The sequence below is a fragment of the Homalodisca vitripennis genome, chromosome 7, assembly GCF_021130785.1.
Source record: "Homalodisca vitripennis isolate AUS2020 chromosome 7, UT_GWSS_2.1, whole genome shotgun sequence".
NCBI lineage: Eukaryota > Metazoa > Arthropoda > Insecta > Hemiptera > Cicadellidae > Homalodisca > Homalodisca vitripennis.
This window is the reverse complement of record NC_060213.1, coordinates 73,662,811-73,684,224: the sequence shown is the minus strand read 5'-3', so window position 1 is coordinate 73,684,224 and position 21,414 is coordinate 73,662,811. Positions and strand designations below refer to the sequence as shown.

The 21,414-nt window shown below is 35.6% G+C and overlaps 1 protein-coding gene across 7 annotated transcripts in view; it reads left to right on the top strand.

The window, feature by feature from the left end:
* Positions 1-16,793, top strand: part of LOC124365977 (dual specificity mitogen-activated protein kinase kinase dSOR1) — a 39,669-nt gene extending 22,876 nt beyond the window's left edge. For all 7 annotated transcript variants that reach the window (XM_046822139.1, XM_046822137.1, XM_046822136.1 and 4 more), the window contains 6 exons: positions 1,618-1,730; positions 2,794-2,905; positions 5,657-5,833; positions 8,131-8,302; positions 12,356-12,525; positions 15,096-16,793. In XM_046822139.1, the coding sequence (XP_046678095.1) occupies positions 1,618-1,730; positions 2,794-2,905; positions 5,657-5,833; positions 8,131-8,302; positions 12,356-12,525; positions 15,096-15,209 (858 nt within the window). In that variant the 3' untranslated portion in view covers positions 15,210-16,793. The remainder of the gene's footprint in view (positions 1-1,617; positions 1,731-2,793; positions 2,906-5,656; positions 5,834-8,130; positions 8,303-12,355; positions 12,526-15,095) is intronic.
* The last annotated feature ends 4,621 nt before the right edge of the window (positions 16,794-21,414 follow it).

Genomic DNA, 21,414 nt, shown 5'->3' with positions numbered 1-21,414 from the left:
AGTAAGGTTGATTGGCAATCTCATTGTGTATTAATTAAACAATGTTTTTGAGCTGAACTCATTGTTGCATTTCAACAAGCAACAATGACTCATCATTGTTTATAATATAACAAACTATTGTAATGGATCTGCAGATGATATCACAGAGAATAGTGTTTCAAATGGTATACAATAAGGTTATGATCAATTTTTTAAGGCCATCAAAGAATATATTAAATTACTAATTATTGCTACTAGGTAATCATTCCAGTAAACTGTATTTGCTCCACAGCTGATACTTCTGGAAGTGAAGCCAACCATCAAAAAAGGTATTTTTAGTTAGGGTTGATTGACAATAAACTGTATTAGACTCACGTTAATAATGTTTGTCACAGCTGGTAGATCTAGAAGTGAAGTCATCAAGAAACCTACTTGAAATAAACTGTATTTGACTGATTTCAATAATGTAGATCTGTAAGTGTAGGTAGGGTTGACATCTGTATTTGACTGATTTCAATAATGTTTGTCACACTAATACATTTGGAAGTAAATCTAGCTACTTTTAGATAGGGTTGATTGACAATAAACTGTATTAGACTCACGTTAATAATGTTTGTCACAGCTGGTAGATCTAGAAGTGAAGTCATCTATCAAGAAACCTACTTGTAGGTAGGGTTGATTGGCAATAAACTGTATTTGACTGATTTCAATAATGTTTGTCACACTAATACATTTGGAAGTAAATCCAGCCATCAAAAAAGCTACTTTTAGATAGGGTTAATTGACAATAAACTGTATTAGACTCACGTTAATAATGTTTGTCACAGCTGGTAGATCTGGAAGTGAAGTCATCCATCAAGAAACCTACTTGTAGGTAGGGTTGATTGGCAATAAACTGTATTTGACTGATTTCAATAATGTTTGTCACACTAATACATTTGGAAGTAAATCCAGCCATCAAAAAAGCTACTTTTAGATAGGGTTAATTGACAATAAACTGTATTAGACTCACGTTAATAATGTTTGTCACAGCTGGTAGATCTGGAAGTGAAGTCATCCATCAAGAAACCTACTTGTAGGTAGGGTTGATTGGCAATAAACTGTATTTGACTGATTTCAATAATGTTTGTCACACTAATACATTTGGAAGTAAATCCAGCCATCAAAAAAGCTACTTTTAGATAGGGTTAATTGACAATAAACTGTATTAGACTCACGTTAATAATGTTTGTCACAGCTGGTAGATCTGGAAGTGAAGTCATCCATCAAGAAACCTACTTGTAGGTAGGGTTAATTGGCAATAAACTGTATTTGACTGATTTCAATAATGTTTGTCACACTAATACATTTGGAAGTAAATCCAGCCATCAAAAAAGCTACTTTTAGATAGGGTTAATTGACAATAAACTGTATTAGACTCACGTTAATAATGTTTGTCACAGCTGGTAGATCTGGAAGTGAAGTCATCCATCAAGAAACCTACTTGTAGGTAGGGTTAATTGGCAATAAACTGTATTTGACTGATTTCAATAATGTTTATCACGCTAATACATTTGGAAGTAAAGCTAGCCATCAAAAAAGCTACTTGTAGGTAGGCAATAAAATGTATTTGACTGATGTCGGTAATGTTTTTTACAGCTGATACACCTTGAAGTGAAGCCAGCCATAAAGAAACAAATTATAAGAGAGCTCAAGGTTCTCCATGAATGTAACTTCGCCCACATTGTTGGTTTCTATGGAGCATTCTATAGGTGAGTACAAAACAGGTGTGTGATCACTGGTCATCTGTGTTTGAAGCATTTTAAAATTTCAGTATTGGAACAAAAATCACATATTCAGTCTTTTTATTATGTATTATCAATTAGTTTTTAAGTTATGTGTGTTTTGTTATAACTCGAATTGAATAAACAAACAATCTACGTACGAGGTTCATTTATAAACTAAAAATAAGTTTTATTAACTGACCAAATAGCAATAACATAAGTCTAAATAGCATCTGATATTGGCCTCTAATACTCATGATACAAATTTAAAAGCATTCCGTATTTTCTGTAGAATAAACAAGAAATTAAACCTATGCCAATAAAATCATTATTGAAAGATCAATTTGACGGCTCTAATTAATTTTCCTTAGGCATGTCACTGGCACCATCCATGGTGAGAATTTACAATTATATTTGGATATGAATTACTTTTTCCTCATTTTTTATTTTTGTTATATTATCTCTCATGTAACAGCTGGTTATCTCTCGCCAACAGCTGGTTGGCGAGGCCAAATACCACCTAGGGTATCCATGGCCATGGGAGTAAAAGTAAGTACATTATCTCTCTACGGAAAAGTACATCTTTCCGAATTGTGTAGAATTAACAGAAATTTGTCTACTGCAGTAGTCCTCAAAATAGATTTCTGAGAAAATTATTTCAATCCTGCCAACCGCGACCTTCCCAAAACAATCTACTATAATAAAAAAATTTATTTACTTACATAAATAAAGTATACATATATGTGCTAGTGCTATATTATGCGGGTTTGTAAATAAAATAATTGTAAATTCCAACTGATGTAAACTAAACTTGGTACAATAATTATGGTATACACACACATACCTTAGATAAATTGGTTTGCCAATATCAACAACAAAGCTTCAAAATGGCATCTGTTCATATATGTGCTAACAGAATTGAATTCTCCTATTCCATAAGATTTATTAAAATGTTGCAATTTTTTTAAATTAGAATGGCATAACCAGAATTTTATTTATATTTTATTTATTTGGTGGAATGTTTCATAACAAAGTTTTGTTCGTGTTCCAGTGATGGGGAAATCAGTATTTGTATGGAGTACATGGATGGTGGCTCTCTTGATTTGATATTAAAGAAAGCAGGACGAATCCCTGAATCCATACTCGGCACTATAACTTCAGCTGTGAGTATTGTACAGGACTGTAGTTTCAGAATTTATTTTTGTATGTTTGCAACACTTAATACTGTTATAATTATTATGATTGTTTTCCTAACATAGTACACTCAACAATGCTTCAAAAAAATAATAGAACGGAAAGTCTGCTAAAATTTGTTGACAAGATTTCATTTCAATGTAGTCACACATTGTATTACCCTCCTTACCTCTGTGTGAATCTACATTTCTTCCGGGTGAAATAAAATTTACTTTTCTATTTGATGTCTGCCTATATATCTGTCCACAGGACATCTCGAGAATGAAATAAGGTATAATAGCCTTAATATTTTGCATGCAACCTTAATGAAACCTGTTACATGACAAGTTGTGTGCCATATTTCTGCTTCTTATATACTCTGTTGTAACGTGTCTCTCTATTTTTTTATTAGTAGTATTTTTAAAAGAAAAGTCCTAATCTATTTATAAAATAAACTATTTGAGAATACCTTCTTCTTCTTCTTCTGTGGGAAGGTCTACTGCCATGCATTTAAGCCTCAAGGGCCTTTTGCGCACTCCGGCCTGTCAGTCTATGATTTCAGCACTTCCAAAAAAACCTATCAGGTCCTCCTGGGGAAATTCACCACCCTTGTCCAAACTACCAAAGATGGCATACCGCTCCCTTGCAGAGAAGATCTTAAATCTAACCCCAGTTTTATTAATCCTTTGTAGACCAGTCTATATTACAAGTAGTAAACCAGAAATACGGGCTATTTTTATGGGATTTGCAGAATTTCTGAGAAATGGCTATTTTAGGAACCACAAATCATATCCTTTACCTGTTTTTTTTTTATATAAAATTTGCTACCAGGAATATATTGCCATTTACTTGCAAAAAACATATTAGTATGAATTTTGTGTACTTATAACAAGTATTGTAAGTTTGGAAATTTTTGAAAAAAATAGTTTCAAACCACTCGTAGCCAGTGATAAAAAAATGTCGAGGCATAAAACTATATGTATTCTAACAGTGAATATGCCTATATGACACTGACAAAAATCAAATGATTTACAAAATAAAAAATTAATTTGCATTAAATTTAGCACACATTTATATGGATAACATATTCTATGCAATCCTTTATCACGCTTATTGTAGATTTTTCATCTTGCCACCACTTTGTAGGCTCTTATTGCTACAAACAGCACAAATTTTCCTTATTTGCTGGCAGTTTAAAAATCCTTTTCCCTTTTTGAATTGTATTTTCTCCTTGCCCAATGTTACCTATATTTGTTTTTCTTGCAGTCCAAGGTAGGCTAACTTCTTCAATGACAGATATTATATACTGATTTTTGTTCATATAATGTTGGGCATATCTATTAGTTTTTATACCATTAGCTCTAACAAAGCCATGCTAAAACATAGATTATAGGCCTAGAATCTGATGGAGGACAGTGCTTGGGTCCAGGTAGTTCCAAGTATATAAATATATGTTCACTATCCTGGGGCAAGTAGGACATATCATTCCATTCTCTTCTTCAATTTCATTTCCGTCATCATCATCTTCAACAGAAATGTCTGAAACATGGTCATTGCCAATCCTTACACCCCTAGGCTTATATCCAGCTTTCCTTCCTCTACCTTCTTGTTAGGCTTATCTACTGGCCTATTTCTAACATTACATTTGCCGTTAGAACACTACACTTATCGATGGTCCTCGCAGTGTTTTATATATATATATATTATCCCATCGAAGGTGATGTTCCATAGATCCAGTCCCATGATTAACCCATGACGTCCCTCCAGGATAGCCCATCAACTGTCATGTATGTCAGCTGCCTATATAGTTAATGTTAGCAACATTATTATTTTATTTTGACACATAATATTCATTGCAATAAATAATATCAAAATGCTGTAAACGTTTGTTTATAACTTAACTAAAACTTCTTTAGACTCATTGAAAAAGTTCAAAATTTTTCAGCTAGGTTGTGTTAGGTGCTGGACTCAGATATTTTGAAATTCCCTTTCAACTGCATAGGTGTTGCTTTGATCAGCCGACATGTCACTCAAACATAATTATGATGTCGGCCGATCGGCATGACATGGCACTTAACGTGTTAACAGTTGCAGCACAAATTTTTTGGACACTTTCCTCATACCCAAATTCATAGGCATTAAATATACTGGTTAAACACGTATCCCTATTTCGTTACACTGTCATGAGATGACCACCAGATGCATTGTCTTACTCGCAGGCCAACTTCCAGCAATTGATTCTCTCTGCTGGCGGAAAACAATTCCACCACTATTCTTCAACAAAGGACACCTCCCACATGTCGTTGGTTAAAGTGAGAAAAAAGAAGTTTCAATACTTTTTGAAGGCACTTTCTATATGTATGAAAGGAAAATCCATAGGAATTGCTCTGCTTAGTATAGTTGAAAGTGTGGTAAGAAAAAAGTATGATAAAGTGCCATTGAACTGTTGTTAAGCAGGAAATACACCATTTATAGACAAACTAAATGAGAGACAATGTGTCCATACTTAGAGAATATCCTACAAATTTCCGTACATTGATACTGTAATATACCATTGTTGATTTTAGTTTTATTCTTTTCCTAGTGTACTTTGCATTATACTATTTTACTATTTTTTGTGATTAACATTTTATGTTCTGTAAGCTTAAAAAAAAAATTGTAAGTTTTCTTTATTCATTAAAGTTTTTAAAAATCAATTTTGGTTGTTTTACAATAAAACCATGTTGTAACTACTCCGGCAGGTGCTGAAGGGGCTGAGCTACCTTAGGGACAAACACGCCATCATGCACAGAGACGTGAAACCAAGCAACATTTTGGTCAACAGCGGTGGGGAGATCAAGATTTGTGACTTTGGGGTCTCAGGCCAGCTCATCGACTCAATGGCCAACAGCTTTGTGGGCACTAGATCGTACATGTCGGTGAGTCTATACTAATGACTGATCACATCTGAACTAATTCTTACACAACAGAGAATATCCACTGTAATAGAATTGTTCCAAGACATGATTAATAGATATATCTTTTAATATGTATTACAACATTTAAACTCGTAGACCTCGTGCTACTATTTTGTATTCTTGTAGACTTACTATTCTATATCAACAGAAACACAACCGATAGCTGTCACATAGAGAGTGTCTAATTTGTGACAGTAGTAGAGCATTGAGGAGTTAATTTTGGTAAGTACTTGCCGGACGCCTGGGGACCTTGTGTCCGACTCTGATTTTGCAATTTATCAGTTTCAAATCATGTTACTGAGACAATCTTCAGAGATTTCCTAATCAGGCCTTATGTGCTTCAGCCAGCTAAACATAGGATTATCATGTATAAAATGCAAGGAACATGGCAATTATTACTTACGTGTTTCAGAAAATCATAAACTATACAATAAGTGTTGATGACTGAAGGAGAATCTGAATTATATAAATTAATTCAAAACTTTTTTAGAGAGGAAAACAGAGGACAAGGGCTTTCTTCTTCTTAACATAGAGACACAAATATATTATTTTTGCATACACAAATAATTTATGACACCTTTAATTTTCTTTGTTTGAAGTTTGTTTTTGACAATGGAAGGATTATAAAAGAAACAGGATTTTTCCGGACATTTTCCATTGTTTAGTGATACAAAAATTCAGTAACACTACGTTTCGAAATCTGAAATCTGATCTCTTCCTCATGTAATTTACTAACCCAACACATAATATTACAAACTAGGTTTAAATAAACAAATCTTACCAGAGTGGTGTGATATGCGTAAGTAAGAATCACAACCACCATGTTGTGTGTCAATTTCACTATTTCTAAAACATGCTGTTACAGTTTTGTTTTGATAAAGTTAATAGTTCATATTATTTTATGCTTGTTTATAAAAGATTAATAAATAATTTAGGAGTTTATACCACATAAGTACACACACACACAGGAATCCATACAAGAAGAAGAACATACACCCATGCAATTTTGATAACTTACAATAAACATATATAAATCAATAGATTTTAAAATTAAGAAAAACTAGCAATCTACTTTAGAGTTAAAATTAACATAAAACAAATTATCATACATATAAGATAAAAATACATAAACTATTGTAAAATTGAATCATCAGATAAAAAAAATAATTTCTTTAGACCAAATACCACAGAATACATTAAATCTTAATATCAAGGAGATTGTTATGCAAAGTAAGTTTACAACACCTGGAGTTGTAAAGTGAATTTAGATCAGCTGGTGACTTTACAATGTAATGGAATTTTTATTCTTTTGAAAGATGGCTTAATAGGATACTGAGAAGAAGCATTTCTCATCAAAGTTAATAAACATTTGAGTTATTAAATACAGTAATACTTTTATTATTTGTATTAAATTGGTGAATCTCGATTTTGAATCCAAGAACAGAAAAGACATTTACTAGATGATGAATACTTGAATATTGGATGGCAACCAGAACTCTCAGATCTGCAAGGATTACTACTACCAGTATTAAATCTACACTAAGCCGACAAGGATGATTGGAAGATGAATAAGTGTCAATGGAACGTACAAAGTAAAACTGGATTTGAACTCAAGTAAGATCTACCCAATTTATGATTCCAATTTTTTCAAAATTTATACCTATTTTTGTATAAATTCAAATTTAACATGTACCACAATTTTTCCTATGTTGGATATAATTTTTTTTATGTGCCCATGACAGTATAATCCACGAAACCCTGTATGTGACAAATAAACTCAATAGCAATTATTGTAAATCAAACGTTTATTTATTTATATCAATAGCTAGTTAAGCAAGGGCAAAGTACGGGTTAAATAAATAAATAAAGCAAAAAGAAAAATTTAATAATGCACTTAATAAAAACTAAACACAACACTAATTATAACTGAACTACAGCATACAAGTCACAATAGGTCTGCATTTGCTGACCAACCATCTATGACTGATTACTGGCTTACACGTGTCATAACGCTCGGGTAAGATTTTGTTTATTTTAACCTAGTTTGTAATTATTTGTTACTTGAAGAAGAGATCAGATTTCAGATCTCAAAATATAGTGTTACTTAATTTTCATATCACTGAATAATGGCAAATGTCCAGAAAAATCCCGTTTCCTTCACCTTTAATTTGTTTTTCTGTGTAAAATTCAGAAGAAACATTTATTGTTTTATTCACAATGTGGTTTTAAATGTACTGATGGAGACATGTCTGTTTTAGCCGGAGAGGCTGCAAGGAACGCACTATTCTGTCCAAAGTGACATATGGTCTCTAGGGCTGTCGCTGGTGGAGATGGCAATCGGAATGTACCCCATTCCCCCACCAGATGCCAAAACTCTGGCAGCAATCTTTGGGCCTAACCGAAACCAGGACGGCGATCCGTCACAACAAGGTTAGTGTTCAGTAAATGAACAATATGACTAGCAATAGCACTCCAGGCATTTTGTTTTGTTGATGAAATGAAATTGGCTCTGAGAATGGCCTTGAGCGCTCATCCACCTTCCCCCCAACATCCCCGTCACCTAACAGTATAGTGACAACTACTGTGTTGCCCTATTTGCAATATTTGGAACGCTATTGCACTCCAAGCTCAAGAAAACAGTTCTTTCCACTAACCATTTGAATTTTTCTTCTTCGAAACCTGAATACCATGGTTCTTGGGTTCTTCGTGTAGCATCTTTTAAAGCCTCGTACTTGCATAAGATGGCTTCTGTGCAAATAGAGCTGATTTGCTGCCTGGCAAATTAAAGACATTGCCATGTCATGTTTGACGATTATGGATGTCGCTGTTCCTCGAAGGATTTCCTTTTAAGGTCTGTTAAATTACCTTACTGATGTAAATAGACATCACTGTGAGTAACCCAAGTTCTTAAAAGCCTCTCTACAACTGTCTCCAGGGTTTAAAAACTAGCCATGATTTGCACTGCACTCTTTTGCTAAACTAGCGCTCGCTGGAGGTTGGTTATGGAAACCCCCCCTCCCTCCCCAAGCAAGTGGAGATGAGTCTCAAATAGTGCAAAGCTGTACTGGTTGTTTTTAGAGTGCTAATGAGTTTGAGTCTCTTCAATGTATGGTAAACCAAATCATTGCTAAGGTAATGTTCCTAAGCTTTATTTATTGTAGGTGTCAGTTTCCAGTGTCTGAACCTATTTGTTGATCGTGACATGGACTTTGTCAGCTCCATGATACTGGACTGCAACACCCTCAGGTGCTCTTGAAGGTTTACAGTAAAAAGCACAAACAACACTGGCCCAAAAACAGATCCTTGAGAAACGTATCTTAAGCATATAGACAAGATCTAAGCCTATTGAAATGATTCAATGTGCTTAGCTAGATCTTCCAACTTTTATCTCTACATGCTTACTTCCCTGCAAGTTGATTTGCAATCACTTTAGTGCTATGCCCTTGATGCCTAAAGAACTAAGTTTATATAGTGTTAATCTGTGATCAAGGCAGTCAAAGGCTTTGCTCAGGTCTAGAAAATCACTTTACTTCCTCAAGGTTGTTACTTTTAACACTGTAGGATCAAAGAGATTGGCCTTAAATTCGGTATTTTCGTTTTATTACCTTGTTTGTTCAGCGGTTAAATGTTATAAGTTCTTCAAGGAAAATGCCCTGAATTAGGGATTTATTTATAATACTAACACTCGGTTTACTAACTTCATGTTTTAGAATTTATCTACTCCAGTTGATGTTTTAGGGTTTCATTGAAGAAATGACTTTTGGTGTCTCTCCTGATCTTTCTAAATGAAACTAATTGAGTACTGTGTCATAACAATCTCTTGGCACCTCAATCAGAGAATTGTTATCTATCAAAGTATTTCTGCTATTGTCACAAAAATCTTATTATAATATTCTGAGATTTCTTTTACATTATGAGATGTAGTACCATTAATGTTGAACTGCCAGACTGTTGCTGAGTCCTTCTTATTTCCTTTTACTATTAATTAGCAGCCTTACTTTTGTTGCCTGACTCAGCTATATTTTGTTCATGCTTTGTTTTTCTGAATTCTCACATTTTCATATCATATTCATTCTTCTTCTCAGAGGCTAAATTTTTATCGTCTTCACTTTTGCTGAGTAGGCTATGTATTTTTCGTTAGCTTTTATGAAGTCTGTTAGCAGTTCATTTACTTCAGTGCTGTATAGCTTCCGCTCTTTTCTGTTATTGGATTTTTTTTTTTTTTTTTTAAGATGTGATGTCTAGTGCTGTCTGTGTATTAATGAATATAGAGATTGCCTCTTCTACTGTAGGTTATGAATGTACTTTTTTCCCAATAGTTCAAGACGTAGTTTATGTTTTCACAACTTATTTCAAGCTTGCAGAGCTGTCCAGTGTGGTCTGAGAGCAAGGTATGAATAACAGTAATGTCAACTTTGTCCAAATCTAAATCGGTTCATACTAAATCTATTGAAGTAGCATTGGTTGAGGTTATCCTAGTAGGAAGTAGAGGAATCCCTGTGATTTTGAAAGTGGCAAGCATTTCAATTATTGCATTAATTTTCTTTGATCGTGTCAAGCTATTGACATTTAGGTCACCTACAATACAGATTCTACAATAAGTTGTTTAGAAATTCCTGTAGTGCACAAACCATCATCCTCTAGTGAGGCAAGTTTCCTTCTTGCTTATACAGGGTGGAGCGCGGTAATTTGCTGATTTGGAAATGAAATAAAAAAATTATGAACCTTAGACAAAATTATTTTTTATTTTAATTATATTGAACAGTAAGGGAAGTTTTAAATTAAATGGTTTTAAATAATGTATCTGGCAAATGTCGACCTTGGGCATTCACACACTGCTGCCTACGTTTTCTGATGTTTTCATTAACTCTAACAAGCATGTCGACTGGTATTCTGCCAATTAAAGCCTCAATATTGTTCCTTAGGTCTTCCAAGGTGTTGGGACGGTTGATACACACCTTCGACTCAGGTAACCCCAAAGGAAAAAATCGCATGGGGCTAAGTCTGGTGAGCGTGCCGGCCAGTTCACATCACCTCTCAAAGAGATAAGCCGTCCAGGAAACATTTGCCTCAAAAAATTCATGGTAACCCTCGCTGTGTGTGCAGTGGCACCATCCTGTTGGAACCATGTATCCACTAATTGCATTGCCACAAGAGCCGGCTGAAAAAACTCCTGTATCATAGTCAAGTACCGTTCGGAGTTCACAGTTATGGCACGACGGTTATCCTGAAAAAAGTAAGGGCCAATGATGCCTACTCGTGATATGGCACACCACACAATAACGCGGTCCAAATGCAGAGGTCTCTGGTGGACTTCTCTGGGGTTTTTTTCACTCCAGTAGCGCATGTTTTGCTTGTTGACACACCCACTGAGGTGAAAATGTGCCTCATCAGGAAAGAGCACAATTGCGTCACACGGTATAGTTGCAAGCATGTCTTCACAAGAAGTACGCCCTGTCAAATAGCCCCGTGCTGACAATTGATGGACCACGCACATTTTATACGGGTGAAATCTCAGTTCACCATGAAGAATCCGGTGGAGAGAACGTCTGGAATGCCAAGAGCAGAGCGTTTTGGAGATTGCAGTACTGCTGCTCTAACTCTATCGATGTTTTCCGGTGTTGTAATCCTTCTCTGAGGTCCCCTTCGTACACATGACACATTCCCTGCTGTTCTGAATGCAGTTACCCAATTTACAATTGATTGCCGACCAGGAACACGTCCGCGTGGAGGAACAGCGAATTGTAAACGAAAAGCACGCTGCACTGCAATGATCGAGTGGGCATTTGAAAAATACGCTTCAACACAAAACGACCTCTCATCTCGTGTCCACTGAATGATGGCCACTGGAACGCGGAGGAATACAAATCTCCCGTCAGCCACTATAAGCCACGCCCACTCTCCCCTCTCTTCGACCAACAGTGCCGCCACAGCCTGCAGTGCAAAAAAGCAAATTACCGCGCTCCACCCTGTACATACTTTTATACCTGTCATTTCACATACAAGCTCAATACTGTGTATTTTCGAGAGGATACTATCAATTTCATTAGCAAGGTTGACTTGTTTGAATATAGCTGTACCCTCTTTGACATAGTTCACTATTTCTTATTTGAGATTGTTTTGTGTTTGGTTTTTACTGTGGTACTTTGTGCTAAAACGTTATCAAATGATCGGCAAATATGTATCAGGGGAAGTGAAGGGGAGTTCTTGAGATAAGAAAGTCATTTCATTTGTGTCCTGTCCTGAAAAAGTGTTTGATGAACTAATATTATTATGTTAACCTTTTGCAGTAAACATATAGAACTTGCATCAATTTTGTAAACTATAATGAAAGTAGTCTTACTTTATAAATTATTAAATTAATCCTGATTCAGCTAGATTTATGTTTGTGTAATATATAACAGTAGTTTATTAATTTTGTATTGACATTTTAAGTGATAGTATAAGAGTAACAAAATGATTTATAAGTATTTTGTTTTGTAGCAAACGGAAATGGGCCTCGACCTATGGCCATTTTTGAACTGCTGGACTACATTGTCAATGAACCCCCACCCAAATTGCCTTCAGGTATTTTCTCTGATGAGTTCAAGGACTTTGTCGACCGCTGTTTGAAGAAGAACCCTGCTGAGAGGGCTGATCTTAAAACACTCATGGTAATTATGAGAACTTAGTGTTATACCTGGCCTTCAACAGTGCCTTCCTTAACACTTAATGTTTTTTATTTTCCTCTACTCTATTTTTTCTGTACTATTTAGTGCTATTCAAATTGTTCGTGAACTTATGGGTGTCAGTCATGGTTAATCCAGAATATTTTAAAAATCAATCACACATTTAAAAATTGATTTGTAATCCTCAAATTTTGAATACTAAACTGTTTAGTTAGAATACAATTTTTCATTAAACATATTAAAATACTATTTTAATTTTATTATTGTCGAAGACCAAAACATCAGACATAAGCATTTTTGCCGGAAACACCAACATCTGATGTATAGAACTAGACTAAACATTTTTTATTATTGCTGTCTACTGATAACCCTGTAAGTGCTGTAGGTATTTATATACTCCTCGTCTTTTCCTGGTAAAATAGAGATAATATTGTTGTGTTTGATGTATGGAGTGATTCTGACATCTTTGTCTATTGCCTTCGCGCCAACTAGCCTTTTGTTATTGGGTTAGGGTGGTGGTGAGGAGGGGGAAGAGACTGTTCCACTACTCTCACCATGCACCATCTACTGCTACCCTCTGTGTCTTGAGTCACTCGTTCTGTTACTATGTTGTAAACAAGCTTTTTATTGACCCTAGAATTTATTATCTGCCGTTTACATAGTGTAGATGTTTCTGAGTATTATAATTTTATAATTTATATCTCTCTGCTATGTTTTAATTAATTGTTATTCTTCTATTTCAAAGTATTTGAAGTATTATATGCTTATCATGTATTCATTAAACATTTTACTCGTACATACAAACCAGAAGAAAAACCTCTTCTCTTCTGCAGACAGATAGGCCTTACATCATCTGCACTCCGTAACCAGAGAACCAATCGTGTTAATTACTTACTTCATCCTATTGAAAGTAGCAATGTGGCTCGCTTTTATCGACCTAGTCGATGTTGCCCTACGCATCTGGTTCATCTTTCCTGATGCAATCAAGTGCACAGCAGTCAGCCACAATAGAATCATGAAAACGTTTCACCACCTCCTCTTTGTCACAGATACTTATGATAGTCTCACTTGAAGGCCCCTTAAGCTCCCCAAGTGAGATTTTATCTGTCTAGCTAGAAGTTTGTTTATTCTCGAGGTCTCTTGCACATAACCCACTGTCATTACAAAACTATTTATATAATAACCGCTAACTTCCTACTACTTTTTTACACTGGGTAGTATTTAGGGAAGTGGTCTAAAAGTTCTGTATACTGATATAAAAATTTTACATATTTGTCATTGATTTTCATCATCACTTCATTCATTAATCATAAGATCAAGCCCACCATTGATATCCTCATGGTGTGCATTGGTATGACCATGTTTTTAATCAATATAACATTGCCTCATTAACCTTTTACTCACAATTCCTTTGCCACACAAATCACAAGTTGGTAATAAATGAAACAAGAAAACAGTAACACTACGTTTCGAGATCTGCAATCTGATCTCTTCTTCAGGTAAAGAACTAACCTAATACATAATTACAAACTAGGTTAAAATAAACAAATCTTACTAAAGCGTTGTGGCACGCCTAAGTCAGGAATCACAACCTACATGTTGTTGTCAACTTCACTAACACTAAAGACATGCACTCAATACAAAACTATACAAAACACTAATCATTAAAACTAAACTACGGAATACAGGTCACAATACGTCTTCACTCGTCTACTAACCACCTACGACTGACCAGAATCGTTTCACTGAACGATGGCAAATGTCCGGAAAAATCCTGTTTCCTTCACAATCCTTCCATCGTCAAAAATAACATTTAAACAAAGAATTGGTAATAAATTTCTCTTGATTTTCTATTGCTCTTTAATGTGTAACAGAGATCAAAATAGGAAGGTTGCTTAAGTCTATACGCTATCACAATAGAATGTAAATTGAGTGTTCAAACATTTTGACATCAAGATGGCAGCTCTTGTTCTTCCCAGTGTAGCTGTGGGCTAAGAAGTCTCTTACTTAACCCTTACAGTCTTTGTACTTTCATTCCAGTTACATTCGTTAACACTTTCGCCCCCATGCGACACAATGTCTATTCACGTACTCACTCCTCGGAAGAGTCAGCACATGTAAGCTCTGGGAGTAAACGTGTTATATACATAAAAAACCTATCAATGTACGGTATACGTTATATACATCAACACCTCTCATGTACGGTATACATTAACAGCATTTGTAAGTTCTGGAAGAAAAGGTTTTATATACATAAATACCTCTCAACGTACGTTATACGTTAACACATTGGCTCCCATGCGACGCAATGTCTAGTCATGTACTGATCAGAAGAGTTAGCATTTGTAAGCTCTGGAAGTAAACGTGTCATATACATCAACACCTCTCAATGTACGGTATACCTGTACATTAATACTTATTACTGTGTTATATTTATATATTAATTAATTACTGTATTTCTGAACACCAGACACAATAACTAGTTTGGAAGTTGTTAAGGTAATATATGAAAAACAACCTGACACCATCTTATAAAAATGATTTGTCTATTTCAGGATCATGAGTGGATCCGACGTTCAGAGAGTGAAGACAACGATATTGCTGGTTGGGTGTGTCGCACCATGGGGCTGACCCCCACCACCCCCACTCGCACCAATCCCCCATCCTGAGCTACCCCTTCTCCATCCGACAACTCAGTGTGTTAGATACTGTCAACTCAGCTGGATCGGTCTAACATTATTAAGGCCTACTCTTTTCTGTTCCACATCTTCGGTCTGAGACATGCCTTTTGGAATGGTATTAAGTGGTTGTACACATTTTAGTCTGTGAAGAAATGTATGTTAAATTTAATGTTGTGCAAGGCAAAAAGAGGTAGAACTGAGTAGATTTTACACTATTATAGGTTGGATAATATCTTATCCCTATAAGACCATCTACGCCATTGGTCCTTCGGGTCATTAATGCAGATTTGTTGTGGAGTTATAGAATGTTGAGTTAGAAAATTAAGCTTCTATGATTTCAAATAAGTTATTCACAAGTTTTTATTTCGAAATTAATTGAAAACAATTTACCTTATAAATATGTTTAGTTCAGTAACAATAGAACAAGCATGTTATCTTGGAAAATGGAATTTACTGTCATAATATCATTAATCGAATAGTATGTGGAATCGGCTTGACTGATGCATTACTCCATCATTACTGTTAAACAGCCTTATCGTCAGATGTATTCTGTAAACAAATATTCTTTCAATAATTCATTAGTGATTAACTGGCAGAGGTATTGACTCTTCATTCAGAATGATTTATATGGACCATCTGATGTTTCTGTCATTCACCGTGTTATGGTAAATCATGCAAAAGTTATTGATTTTTATTTTAAAATTAATAAACATTTTCTGACTCTCACCCCAGATTTAATTGTTAATTGGATGGTTAAGTGATTTTATAGCAGTCAATTGTTTAATCTTCAGGTGCTATTACATAAGGCAGTTGTTAATAGTTTGGGGGGTGTGGGGAGGTTTGGTTGGAGGAACCATCCAACTGAGTTGAAATGAATCTTTCTCTACTACTGTCAGTTATCAATTCCAAGATTAAAATGTGCATAGCGTACAACTGTTTTGTATACGTACTTTATGTTATATCAAAAGTCATATGTGTATTTTAATAGTTGTGTACCACTTCTGTGTATATACTTCTAGGAACTTTTCATGTAAATTCTATTTTCTAGTGCAAGTTTCTAGTTTATTTTGAGTCTGTATATTTTGCTCTATAGGTGTATGTATATTTATATTGTGCTTATTTACATTCTTCATATGGTTTTATGTTATATTATCACTTCAATGTGTATTTAAAATAATGAATGTTTTAAATTTTTATATTTTAATCTTTTTAGCTAAGTATTTTAAACATTACAGTATGTTGTTTTTATCGGTAGGGTTCGTACTTATCTGTGTTGTTAGCTATTAATGTTATTTGAAATTCATGAGCAGATGCTGTTTTTTATATCTATTTAATAATTTATTTTTAAACTGTGTAAGTTACAATTGAATGGGGTAAAATGATGCTATTTTATTTCGGCATTGACATTAATTAAATTATTGAACAATCATATAATGATATTGTTTAAGCTCTGTGTTACTCTTTTTACTTCTCTAGTATGATTGTAATACTTTTCACATTGATGGCACTGTTGAAACTATTTCCAAGTTATTTATTGAATCAGTTGTGATAAAGTAATATTTATTTAAGCGACTGGCTCTTATTTATTTATTCCTACTTAATTTTTTCCAACCTTTGTTTCATCTTTTTAAGTACCTTGAACCACGTTCTGGGCTCTTGTGTTTTTTATTATTGCAATGCCACAGAGCCCATCTGGCCTCCACAGAATTACGTGAGAAGTGCCAGAATCTAATTATGGACCTCTTAGCATTTCATTTACTACAGTATTTTTTTTTATTTCATCCTAACTTTACCAAACTTTCCATAAATAACTGACATTTTCTCCCATGTATTTTCTGTAGGTATGTTGAATACAATTGTTCAACAGAAGCTTATTTTGGATGAGTTATAATTACATGGTTAACAACCGCTTTCTTTATGTGAGGTTTATTTTGTTATTTTTGTTAGGTATTTTGTTAATTCATGTTTTTGATACAACTAAATGAATCCTAAAAGTGGTAGCTAAAAATGCCCGTGGTAGGATACAACTTTAGGTTTTCACGAAGAGATTCACTAAATCCCTCATAATATACACATAATGTCACACTATATTATTGTATATAATCTTAAACTGTTACTAAATATGATTTTTGAAGATACGCATCTATAATTTTCATATACTTAATAATTTTTTTTTTATTTTAAGTTTAGTCCCAATGTCTGACTAACAAATTGGATTTTGGAAATTGTAAATTGCTTGTCAGAAATACATGCAAGAAAAGCTAAAGTCCAACTAGAAGCTTGTGGCGGAAATATGCGAGAAAAGCCAATGTACAACTAGGAAACCATATAAAATAACTTTTTATTAAATAAAATGTTTAAACTTTCAGTTTGTAATTTTTTTTAGAAAATATCCATCTTTCCAAATATCCCTTGATATACAGTAGTGCAATTATATTATGGACGAATCTGCCAACAATTTTACTTCTACAATTGTGGGCTCTTTTAATCTAAGTTGTCCTGTTATTAACAGGAGAAGATTCAAAGTAGCATGTTAGAGCTTTGAACTGGCCTCTTTGAGGAAGATATTCAGGGCTTTATTCAGGATAGTAAAAACACGGGAGACTCACCACGAGGTTCTTGCACTGTACAACTGCAAGGTCGATACGGCTAAGAGATTAGCGTAAAAGAATCTCTGCACTGGTATTGGCAGTGTGCAGGTCTGTGCAAGGCTTTAGAAGCTACTAACAAAGAATCCCATCTCGCTGCTTGTTGGTCTCAGATCAGAATAAATATGTTAGTGAGCTGGAGGGAGTTCTGAAAACGATGAGAACACACTTTCTGGACTGTACCGCTTAGGACAGGGATCAACTACTCAGCTGTGGAAGGAGACCTATGGGGCGTACCACCCACTCACAGTGCAGTTTGGCGTGTCTTGTAATAACCTTCAGAAGGATCGAGTGGGTGATTAACTCATTTAGTACATATAAAGCTCCTGGGGAGACGCAGTGAGGCTGGTTTGCTTGTAGTGCGGGTTGGATATTCTTCCACTGCTGTACAGACTGCTTATGGCCAAAGTAGTCCTCAAATATATTCCTCTGTCATGGAAGTTATCTAGAGTAGTGTTTATACCAAAGCAATCAATCATATTTTTATTGCTTTCAAACAATTTTACATTGTGTTTACAAACGTCAATAAATAAAGCTAAAAATCCTGCAATTTGCTATTCTAAGATTCATTCACTGCTCGCATACATACATTAAATTACATTCTCCCTCTCATTCATACATGGTTTCAGTATCGGTACTAAGTTACGAAAATTTAGTGATCCCAGTGGCGTAACATGAACTCATCTACAGAGTCAGACACTAAAAGGTCCTTTAATCGAGCTTTATACAGGGTTGGGTTGTTGACATTTTTTTATGCTCTCAGGGAGATTATTGATAGCAGGGGAGGGTTAGCCTGGATCAACCTTTCCTTTAGGCCGATATATTTGTCCTTTTTTCTCAAAACCATGGAGATGATGGTTAATAGGTTTGTTTGAAACGGATCTTTCTTGGAGCAATCTCTCTACATCCAAATTAGCATGCCAGGAAGATCATGTAATTCAGCCCTGCATCAACTGGTATGCAGCATTGAGAAGACGTTGGCAGCGAAAGAAGTAGTCATAGGTGTGGTTCTGGATATCGAAAGAGCTTTTGACAATACAGGTACCCAAGTGATTGTTAATGCGGTCTTGAGATGTGGTATTGATGGTCAAACATGTCCCTGGATAAGGGTCTTACTCACAGACAAGGCGGTTACTACCACTCCTATGGGTGCAGATGTCAGTGCAAAGACTACGAGGGGCTGTCCCCAGGGTGATGTACTTTCTCCACTTATATGGAATCTATTTGCGTATGACCTCATGTCATTGAACAGCAGTGATGTCTTTGCTCAGGGTTACGTAGATGACTGTGATTCTTGCGAGTGAAAAGTTCAACAAGACAATCACGGAACTGACCAATACTACTCTGAACTGCTTCGTGGAGAATTAGTGTGGTGGGATGGGCCTTATAGTGTCAACCCTACCAAGGATGCCATGGTTGGCTGTACTAGTAGGCGTCAGTTGGAGGGTATTGGTCCATTCTTACTGAGAGGCTCTTCCATTGAGTTCAAGTCCGAGGTTAAGTACCTAGGCGTAATCCTTGATAGAGTCCTAAACTGGGGACCCCATCTTGGGAAAGAACTACAGTAATGTTTGGGGCTGTTGTCTGCTGGCCAAAAACGGAGGCCAAGATGGCGGTAGCTGGTCTGGCTGGCATCGAAGGATGGCTTGCCTTGCTATCACTGGGGCTTTTCCAAGTGCGCCGGGCTCAGCTGCATCAACCTCGCCCATTGGATATTGTCATTCGGACTATGATCAAGAGGAGTGCCTATTGTCTTCAGCAGACGGGACTATGGTTGGCCTCGAGCTGCAGCAGTGGGCACTTCAGAATTAGTATTCTGATTCAGGGGAATGCTCTGCACAAGATCGCTGATCAGATGCCAAAATTATTTCCTTTGACAACCCCTCTAAAATTGTTATACCTACTAGTGAGGATTAATTGGTCGGAAGGAAAGAAACCTCGTCCACCAGCGGAGCTTGAATGGTTTACAGAACGGTTTTAGATAGAGGCAAATGCGTTGGAATTGTGGGGGTGAGACCATGTAGGGCGCTGGTGATCCCTATGGGTTTTTATCCCACAGTCTTTCAGGCAGAAGTCGCAGCCACTATGGATTGTGCTCGTCTGAATCTTTGTATGTTGTATAGGAATAAGACGATTAGCTTTTCACAGATAGCTAGGCAGCAATGAAGGGTTGGACTTGTGTGTTCAACTCCAAACTTGTCTCGGGTTGCTATCAAGTCGTGTCTTCCCTTGCCAGAATCAACGCTGTGCCTGTTTGTTGGATTCCTGGTCATGATGGGATCCCTGCCTCATGGTGTGCTTCCGGCATGCGCCAAATTCCCTTGAGCCTTAAGTGCATGGTAATACGCTGGTTCATTTATTTGTTTAGTTGCTGATCGAACCTAGTAATTAAATCCTCTCACAAAAGCCATAGCTTGAAATATATTGGAAGAAGTAGGGTCAATTATGCCTTCACTGCTGATTTATACACCAAACTTTCACTACGTACAGGCTTCTTGTAAACTACTCTAAGATTTGCACCAATCCAGTAATGAACTTGCTAATTTAATACTCCAGAAATGAGGAAGTGTGTCCGTCATTAAACAAAACATGTGCATCATGAGGCAAGTCAGCAATGAAAGTTTCACACGTTTGAACTCGTTTTTGCCAGACATATTGGGTGAGTTCTTGAACGATGATCATCTGGAATGGATATAAATGAAGTTCCTCGTGGAGAATATAACGCACAGTACAATTAGACAACGCCAGGGCGGATGCATTTAATGCATCCACCTGGCGTTGCAGGTTGGCAGGTGCTATGGTTGTGCAGCGATATGTGGGATATGCATTTAAAAATACAGGTATTTAAGTGGTAATATCCACTATCCTGATATCAAAAATTCATTTTTAAACAGATTCTATGAATAAGAGATTGTGTTTTTTAGCGGGTATGTAATTCACTGTGTTTAACGTTTACAACATGTGTGAGGAATGATCGTCCAAATACAGCAAGAATTGCTCTTTTTACATGTGTGCATTTTAAATTACAATTTAAACGGATTAACCATTCCATTAAGTTTGGTTTGACCAAATCTGCCCACACTGCTGGAGATAAATTAAAGGCATTTCTCCAGATAGTATCTACGTCATAATTCTAAGTCTGATCACGATTCACGAATACCTCTGGCAATCAGTGCAGCACCTTAGGTGTTGCCGTAGTCTGTACTGTTAAATATATTTTTAATTAAATTTCAAATAAGTATGGTGTTTAAGTTTGAGTATAAACATTTGACCTAAAACACGGAACCGATTGGTCATCATAATACGGGAAGAATTACTTAATGAAACAAAAATAGCAGATGATTAAAGTATAAGGAATTGTTTTAAAATATAAACATTGAATGAGCCATTATACTAGTATCTTAAGAATCATTCATCCCTTATCACCGAAAGGCAGACGTTTCTGCTGAAAATAGAAACTCGTGTCTCAAAATAATCCTGGAATCTCTTACAAAACAAATTTGTGGGTAATATATATGAATATTAACATCACTTTATAATCTTAT